Source organism: Apium graveolens, chromosome 7 (assembly GCF_009905375.1).
Source record: "Apium graveolens cultivar Ventura chromosome 7, ASM990537v1, whole genome shotgun sequence".
Classification (NCBI taxonomy): Eukaryota; Viridiplantae; Streptophyta; class Magnoliopsida; order Apiales; family Apiaceae; genus Apium; species Apium graveolens.
The window spans coordinates 80822033-80830902 of record NC_133653.1 but is presented as its reverse complement, the minus strand read 5'-3'; the positions used below and the strand labels follow the sequence as shown (position 1 = coordinate 80830902).

Below are 8870 nucleotides of genomic sequence, written 5' to 3'. Positions count from 1 at the left end.
AAAGGAAATGTGTATTTAGCTGACTTCAACTCATCAAATGCAGAATCTGTTACTTGTCTATTTAGAAAGGCAAGGCAAGATGAAAGTTGGTTATGGCACAAGAAGCTGTCCCATCTTAACTTCAAGACTATGAATGAGCTGGTCAGAAAAGATTTGGTAAGAAGTATTCCTCAAAGGATGGACTGTGTGATGCATGCACTAGTACAAAATTGGCCTTTTACGTCGGTTAAATATGTGTTATACGTCGGCAAAAGGGCGACGTATAGAGGGGGGACGTATATAGTCATAAGATTTTACAGCGGTTAAAAATGCGACGTAAATATCTAATATACGTCTCTTTTCAAACCGACGTAAAAGATGAAAACCCCGACGTATAATGTTCTCTATCGCCGACGTATAAAAGTCTATTGACTGATGTATAAATTTTTTGTAGTCGATGTATAAACTTTAAAACCGACGTATATTGTTCACTTATTTATGTCGCTTTTTTAACTAACCGGCGTATATGTCTGAATTTTATACATCGCCTGCCTTTTTGAGCCGACGTATTTTGCTAGAAAATTGATAATATACCTGCCCTATATTGAACAAATATTAATTTAATGTAAATAAAACTTACACTCCAATATTCTTAAACAAATGATTTAAAATATTAAAATAACTGTTGTTCCATTACTTGAAAATCATCTACAATAATATTTAAAAATTCTTGATGTGCATGACAATTAATTGTACCATACATTTCAAAATGTTTCATGTACACATGATAACCATCATTAATCGATGCCAAAAGAAATCAGTATCCATCTAACAATTGATGTAGACTAACACATGATCACACTCCCGATTAGCAGTAGCTAGTCCCAACCGTAGCACTACAGCAAAAATTTGTGAGAACAAATAAGTATATATGTGATGTATATATACTGAGTAAAAAATCATGGAATTTTTTTTTTCGAACTTATTAAAGCCAGAATAATGTACCTAATCACATATATTCACGAATAAAAAAATCTGCCCAAATATCTCGAATTTCTCCAATTTGCTCGTTTGTGTATCCTTTTCCAAGAACCTGTCAAGAAAATGAAATGCTAACATGTACACAATTTATTTGTTTACTATCTATAAAAATATTTGTTCCATGTTATGTACCTCCTTCCACTTAGTTTTAGGGTCTTTACGAGATAACATGATTATCTCATTCATGTATTTCATCACAAAATAACCACACTCAGTACCTCCTTTTTGTTGAGGGCACTACAAAATAAAGTTGAAACATTTAAAAATCTAGAAAAAAATTTAGAAAAAGAGTTGTAAGACCAAAACAAATAGTGTAGGAATACCTGAACTTCATCGTACCAGACCAGGTTATTTTGATTATTCTTCTTACAACCATATTTAGTAGCAACTTTATATGCCCTGTTATATATAAGAATAAAAAATTCGATACATAAAAAATTTTGAACTACTTTAACTACAAACTATAGTAAATTTTTCATAACTTACGTTTCCCAAGGAGTCTTCACGTGTATTTGTCGTTTTTGCTTTAGCGGATCAAACAAGTATACAGCACTTTCTTCAACACAATACATAAGCAACATCCAATGCTTACTGTAATTTAATAATTGTGTTAAAACTTAAAACATCCCTAAATCAGAATAATCTTTAGTCTAGTAATTAACCTCATACTTGGATAAAATTATGTATGAGATAGTCACAAATGGTGAGCAAAATATAGGGATAGTCTCAAATGCTTATCTTCTTACCTTTGAATGTATGGTGCTAGGATAAAACGTTTCTCCTTAGCATCTTTCATAACCTCACATATGTATCTAGATGTAGCATCTTGATACTTAGATTCACGCGCCAATGCTAATACAGATGGACACATGAATGCAAATGAATTATCTTTGAAATCCGTGCACAACTTGTGAGTGTACCTTGTATGTCAAAAATGTTGCATAGTTAGTTTATATGCATACCAAACATATATAATTAGATACTAGTTAAATGGTTGAGAAAGAAATTGCAGTCTTACATCATAAAAATCTGCAGAATAGGTATATTAAGCCAACTTAATCTCAAAAACTCGTAGACATCCTCGCTGGTTATATATATCGGATCTTTAACATTTTCATGAAATTTAAACACCTCCACATTTTTATCAGCAGCTTTAGTAGTAGATTCCGGAGGCATATTATCAATCAAGAAACGTAAAGTTCGACACCTTTCACTTAATCTGGCATCGTTATGAGAAGCTTGATTCTTGAGAATCGGGGATGCTGACTCTTTACTAGCGATCTTTTTCAGTTTTCGAGAAGGTGCCTTAGGACCCTTTTTCTTCTCGGGTTCCTAATTAAAAATAAATTAAGTTGAAACTAGTATTGTCTTTAAACTTCTCTATAGTTCTGTAAGTGGATTAAATGAATAGAGTTAGTGCTTTATTGATATATATATTACCTGCCCCAAGATAACAAGATCTTTTGGCCATTGAACAAAGCTCCCAGCTGCATTGCCTACAGTCTCATGTTCATCACAGGGCACCGGAAGAGGAGTAAGCTGAAATTCGATTAGAACTTCATCGACACATACTTTCACATTATTTGGTGTAATTGGGATGCCATGAATAAAATTATCACCCTCTCTGCTTAATGGAAAAACTTGCCCCCTTCCCACGATGACCCTTCCTTTGTCCGGGTGTTTAACACATAAGCGACATAAAGTTGGAACCTAGATTGATATATCAAAAGTGAGACAGGTTAGTTCAGAAAATATAACTAGAACTCTAAACCAATTACATGTTTCATACCTTGATATTTAAGAAGTTTTGTGGTTGATCCACAGAATTGCAACTACTTTTAACCAATTCTGGTGGTGTACCATTCTCTCCCTGCCCAAAATTATCAATTGGAAGTGTGAAACCCATGTGCTTCAACTGATCATATATCCCTCGCAGTTGGACATTCATCATTTCTTGGCACTCCTCTCTCACTTTCTTGGTAATTTCTTGTGTAATTGTATTTAACTCATCCATAGAGACAACTCCGCTTTGTCTGCTTCTTTGTGATCCAAATACACTCTTGATTTTTGCTCTTCCTCCAACCCCTCTAACGCGTCCGCCATGTTCCTTATTCCCAAGTGCACGAGTCAGCACGTCATCGTGACCACATGGAGTCCATAAACCATCAGATATTTGCCCTTGCAACTCTCCCTGTCCACAAGAATAGTGTGAAAACTCTCAACATAGTGTAACTAATCTGCAAAGACTGAAAACTGCAATGTGAAAGACAGAAATCGGAAATTTAAAATCAGCAGATTGCAAAACTTCAGACAATAAACTGTTCTGATCTAGAAGGTTGTGAGCAGCAAATTATATACCATTGGAAAGATATCGGAGTCTAGTTTTTTATGCAAAAAACGGTTTGTGAAAATAAAATTCCTACAAAAAGTTACAGCAGTTTTAGTGATGAAGGGTCATCCTGCGCAGATTTGTAAAAACAGTTAATCAACAACTTTGTTCAGCAAACCAGCTATTAAAACCTTAACAAATCAAAGCTCAACAAAAGTTGTACTACAGTCAACACTAAGTTCAGTTAAATCAAGAGATCACTTGAGCTTATAATTACTTACAATTTTCTGAAATACTTCCTTAGTATGGTCATTAGGGATGTAAAAGCTTCCATCTTCATTTTTTTTTGTTCGTGCTCTAACCCAATCATAACTACGCTCAGTCGATAGAATGGATGGATCAATGGATGACTGTGTTTTGTCTAAAGAAGCAATGGGATCATCTTGGCGCCACTTGCCCCTGTTTCCTCTATATCCACCTTTTCCAACAAAGTGTGGATCTTTGTTGTGTTTTTGACTTTCCTTTGTTTTTTCACTTACTTCCTACATTTTTAAGAATGTAAAACAAAAGGAGGTTTGCATTAAAATATTGCAAGTGATCAAATTTAACTCAAGCAACTATTAATGTTTTGACAGATTCATGCTTACCTTAAACTCGGCAGATTCATGTATCGTTTTAAAAGTTTCCCAGTCATCTTCGTTGATGAAAGGATATGTCTCACACGCGTTCCTTCCCGACCTCATAAAATGCCGAACCAGATTCGCCTTGAAATCCTTCCAACTCTTTCCTACAGCTTCCAACACTTGTTTTTTTATTTGGTCAGCCTTTAATTTCCAGTGCATCTATTGTAACTAATTTTAATTAGCAAATAAAGACAATGAAGAATAGACATCTAATACGTTTTCAAGACTATATTTGCATACCTTAATATCTTCCCAAATCATATCCTTTAATCCCTCATCAACTACATCCCAACTCTTGATATTTATATTGACATGTAATCGAGCAGCTGTTCCAACATAAGACGCAAATTGGGATGCCATATCCCCTACAGGATTACCATCTTCGTCAAAGTCAAGGCTGCACTCTGTTTTTTGATTTTTAAATTTTTCTTTTAATTTTGAGCACAACGTTGGACCTCGGGTCTTTCTCTTGTTTCCTTGACTTGAACTTGACTCAGTATTATCCTCGTCCATGGGAAATACCTACATCATAATAGCAAATATGATATTAGTCAACATGGATAACAAGATGAACTACCGGATAAGCAAGTGTATTGGAAAGCATAAATGCATATATTAATGCTTACAGTGTCTGCAGGTTGAGTTCCAGTCATTTATGTGAGAAATGTTACGACTTGTGATAATGCAGTGACCAATACCTAAAATGAATATATCAAATTCTCATGTTAAACCCTAGTAACCTCAGAATTATCACAGAATCATAAAAATGCAAGTAACACTTAAGAAAATGATTGTAAACATGAAAACAGAACAAATTAGTTATACCGCAAATTGCAGCAAGGTTGAGCTAATGGATTTGGAAATAATTCTAATGTAAATATTAATATTAATCTGTGGATGAAAATATAATAAGTTCAAACAAGATGGAAAAAGACTAGAATAATATTATACTAAGTTTCTGCATAGTAAATGAGAACCCTCTGATATGAATTCAAATATCACAGCACATGTAGCACTTTATAAACCAAAAATCTAAAATATAAACAAATAGACATCCCATAACAGCAAATATAAAATCCAAATATGCAGTCATCAGATCATCAATAAAAACAACATTCCATGGTAAGGAAACCTGAAGATTAATTGAAAGGTTTTATGAAAAAACATGCAAGCAAGGTAATTAGGTGACAGGTTCTGTACACCTTCTACGACTCTTAGCCAGATCAATAAAATATTGTAGATTATGTGAAGAAGTCATGGCGAAAAGCCATATGCAGTTCAAACAGCAAATCAGTAAAGGATCAAAGATAAAGTACCATCGCAGAATCTCCTATCAAGCATCATACTTGGCTATCAATCCATAGTCCTTCATCATGGTCATTACGTAAATAATCTACATCCACAATCTCATGTCCATGTGAGTTTGGTACACCCATTGAGAAAGGGGGGTTTTCATCAAATTGGTCATACTCCTCCTCGTCTTCAACATTGTCAATACCAAGAATACGTCTCTTACTTTGAAGAACAATAGACCACTTAGAATCAGCAGGGTCTCGAATATAAAATACTTGCTTCACTTGTGTTGCAAATATAAATGGGTCATCTTCATGACCAACACGGCTAAAGTCTACCAAAGTAAATCCTAACTCATCGGACCGCACACCACGCCTATTGTCAACCCATTTGCATTTAAAAAGAGCAATATTGAAATCTTTGAACCCGAGCTCCCAGATTTCTTCAATTACACCATAGTAGAACTGCTTCACATCTCGTGTTGCATTATTGTTACCTCTTTCAAATTCTATTGACGAAGCTTCTACTGATACACCGCTGTTCTGCATAGTGCTTTTGGCATCTTGACGTTGTGTATAAAAAGTGTACCCATTCACATCATAACCTTTCTCACAGGCATGTCAGGGCCATATGCCAACCATTTTAATGTATTAGAAATGGTGTCAGGCCTTTGTGACAATTGAGACATTACTCTGTCTTTAAACCACCGAGTAAAAGAGCGATTGTGTTCATTTGTAACCCACTTTCCACTCTTTAAAGGATTCATTTGCCGAATCAAGGCTATGTGCTCCTTTAAATAAGGATCAACTTCAGTCATGTGTTGCAAGACAAATAAATGAGCTCTTTCACACAATTCAGCGCTAGGATTTATCATTTTATTTCCCAACGTGCCCTGACCTTCAAGTCTTCCCTCATGACGAGATTTAGGAATTCCAATAGGATCAACCGATGCTAAATACTCGGTACAAAATTCAATAGTCTCTTCAACCAAATATCCCTCGATTATGCTACCTTCTGGCCGGTACCGATTCCTAACATATGCTTTCAAGATACACAAGAATCTCTCGAATGGATACATCTGTCGCAAGTGTAACGGACCACATAATTTTATCTCTCTCACAAGATGAATAACTAAATGTACCATAATATCAAAGAGAGAAGGAGGAAAATACATTTCGAATTCACAGAGTGTAACTATAATATCAGCTTGTAATTTATCCAACACCATAGGATCAATCACCTTACTGCATATAGCATTGAAGAAGAAACATAATTTCGTGATAACCAATCTCACATGCCTTGGCAAAATACCCCGAATGGCAATTGGCAATAAATGTTGCATTAAAACATGACAATCATGTGATTTTAACCCCACTAGTTTCAAATCTTTCATCGACACAAGCTTTTTAATGTTTGAAGAATATCCAGATGGAACCTTGACACCTGATAAACACTCACAGAAGCTAATTTTCTCCTTCCTCGAAAGAGTATAACAGGCTGGAGGCAAATATGAACGTTTTCCCGAGACTTGTGGTGCTAGTTCTGTTCGTATTCCCATTTCCTCCATGTCTAATCTTGCTTTAACCCCATCCTTTGTTTTTCCAGGTATGTTCAACAATGTCCCAATAATGCTTTCACAAACATTTTTCTCAATATGCATAAAATCAAGACAATGTCTAACCTGCAAGTGTTCCCAATATGGGAGATCCCAAAAAATTGATCTCTTCTTCCAGACTTTGCTTTGGCTGGGCTTTTTATAAAGTTTTCCTAGTACAACTTCAATATCTTTGACCCGTTCAAAAATCTGTTGTCCGGTTAAAGGCAAAGGAGCAACCCGAGACTCGATATTTCCATCGAAAGACTGTTTCTGTTTCCGATAAGGGTGATTAGAATGAAGAAATGCTCGATGACCCATATATACATTTTTCTTGCAATTGTTTAAGCGTCGATCATTTGTACCCTCTTCACAAATAGGACATGCTTTAGCTCCTTTGACGCTGTACCCTGAAAGGTTTCCATAGGCTGGAAAATCACTTATGGTGCAAAATATCATAGCACGTAAAGTGAAATCAGATTGACTATAAGCATCATAAACCGTCACACCTTCGTCCCACAATAGTTTTAAGTCTTCAATAAGCGGCTCGAGAAAAACATCTATATTATTCCCTGGTTCCTTGGGACCTGATACTAGCAACGTCAACATTATATACTTGCGCTTCATGCACAACCACGGAGGCAAATTATAAACCGTCAAAATAACTGGCCACGTGCTATGGTTAGAACTCATTGTGCGATATGGATTCATGCCATCTGCAGAAAGTCCAAGCCGTAGATTTCTAGGTTCCTCACTAAATTCAGGAAACTTTCCATCAATGGTTCTCCATTGTGGAGAGTCACCAGGGTGTCTGAGCATCCCATCAGATTTTCTCCCCTCTACATGCCACCTAAGAAGCTTTGCATCTTTTGCATTCGCAAAAAGGCGTCTAAATCGAGGCACTATGGGTAAATACCACATTACTTTGGCAGGAGGCCTTTTACCATGTTGCTTATACCGAGATGCACCACACTTAGGACATCTGTCCAAATCTTCATGCTCATTTCGGAATAACACACAGTCATTTGGACAAGCATGTATCTTTTTTACATTCATGCCCATGGGACACAATACCTTTTTTGCCTCGTAAGTAGAAGTAGGGAGTGTGTTGCTCGTAGGAAGTATTTCTCCTAAAAATTGAAGTATCTCTGTGAAACTCTTGTCACTCCAGTTATGCTTTACTTTTAGCTTACACAACTTCAAGGTTGCTGACAACCTAGTACATTGATCGTTACACCCATGATACAAAAGTTTCTTGGAATCGTCAACCAAACTAAAAAGGATGTTTGGTTGGTGCATGAAATGATCTTCCATATCTTGTACCATCTCATGTATCCTGTCATTTTCCACATCTTCTACGTCCTTATTCGCCTTACTATCTTCCTCCCTTCCATGTTTTGTACCCGAGGTCCTCGCAGATGCAACTTCACCATGCCAAATCCACTTCAAATAACCCTCCTTAAAACCACGACGAAAGAGATGATCTCGCACTGTATCAATATTACGGTACTTTTTAAAATTATTACAATCACGACATGGACATAAGATCATTTGTTCTTTTCCGTCTTCTTTCTGCTTCTTTTCTAGATATGATGTTGCACATTTGATGAAGTCTTCAACACCATTAATATACTCAGCTGTTGCACGTGGAATTTCGTACATCCATGTCTGGCGATCCATGATGATTTACTAACTGCCAAATCACATTTACATTATACGTACGAAAACAGATATTTAGTAATAATTGCAAAAATACTTGCATTGTTGTTATCTTAATTCTACATTTAATTGTACTATTATTACCGAAATTTAATCTAAATTTAGAAATATATATTATTGAAATGCTAAAAATATATATTCACAAAAAAAACATCAAGATCAGCAAAAAAGTCCAAAATAATGTTAACATATGGCAAGAGTAATTTACCAATACAATTAAGCCATGGATGTT

General features: G+C 35.7%; 2 protein-coding genes across 2 annotated transcripts; both read right to left on the bottom strand.

Annotated features, from left to right (window-relative positions):
- Positions 1–628: 628 nt before the first annotated feature.
- On the bottom strand, positions 629–5683 carry LOC141673785 (uncharacterized). The gene is made up of 14 exons (XM_074480525.1): positions 5349–5683; positions 4659–4730; positions 4273–4554; positions 3997–4191; positions 3631–3891; positions 2810–3211; positions 2461–2730; positions 2039–2352; positions 1767–1940; positions 1507–1611; positions 1344–1419; positions 1153–1257; positions 985–1072; positions 629–875 (listed from the first exon to the last, which is right to left on the bottom strand). Exons 2-13 carry the CDS (start codon positions 4683–4685, stop codon positions 989–991), a joined length of 2295 nt encoding a protein of 764 aa, XP_074336626.1. The 5' UTR covers positions 4686–4730; positions 5349–5683; the 3' UTR covers positions 629–875; positions 985–988.
- A 234-nt stretch (positions 5684–5917) lies between these two features.
- On the bottom strand, positions 5918–8599 carry LOC141673784 (uncharacterized). The gene has a single exon (XM_074480524.1). It carries the CDS (start codon positions 8597–8599, stop codon positions 5918–5920), a length of 2682 nt encoding a protein of 893 aa, XP_074336625.1.
- Between the last annotated feature and the right edge of the window lie 271 nt (positions 8600–8870).

Excerpts from the sequence above, each read along its gene's own strand:
- LOC141673784 (XM_074480524.1), bottom strand. The coding sequence starts at position 8,599 with ATGGATCGCCAGACATGGATGTACGAAATTCCACGTGCAACAGCTGAG.
- LOC141673785 (XM_074480525.1), bottom strand. The coding sequence starts at position 4,685 with ATGACTGGAACTCAACCTGCAGACACT. Across the intron at positions 1,420-1,506 it reads GTGAAGACTCCTTGGGAAAC|GGCATATAAAGTTGCTACTA; the intron begins GTAAGTTATGAA and ends TATATATAACAG. Across the intron at positions 1,073-1,152 it reads CTAAAACTAAGTGGAAGGAG|GTTCTTGGAAAAGGATACAC; the intron begins GTACATAACATG and ends TTTTCTTGACAG.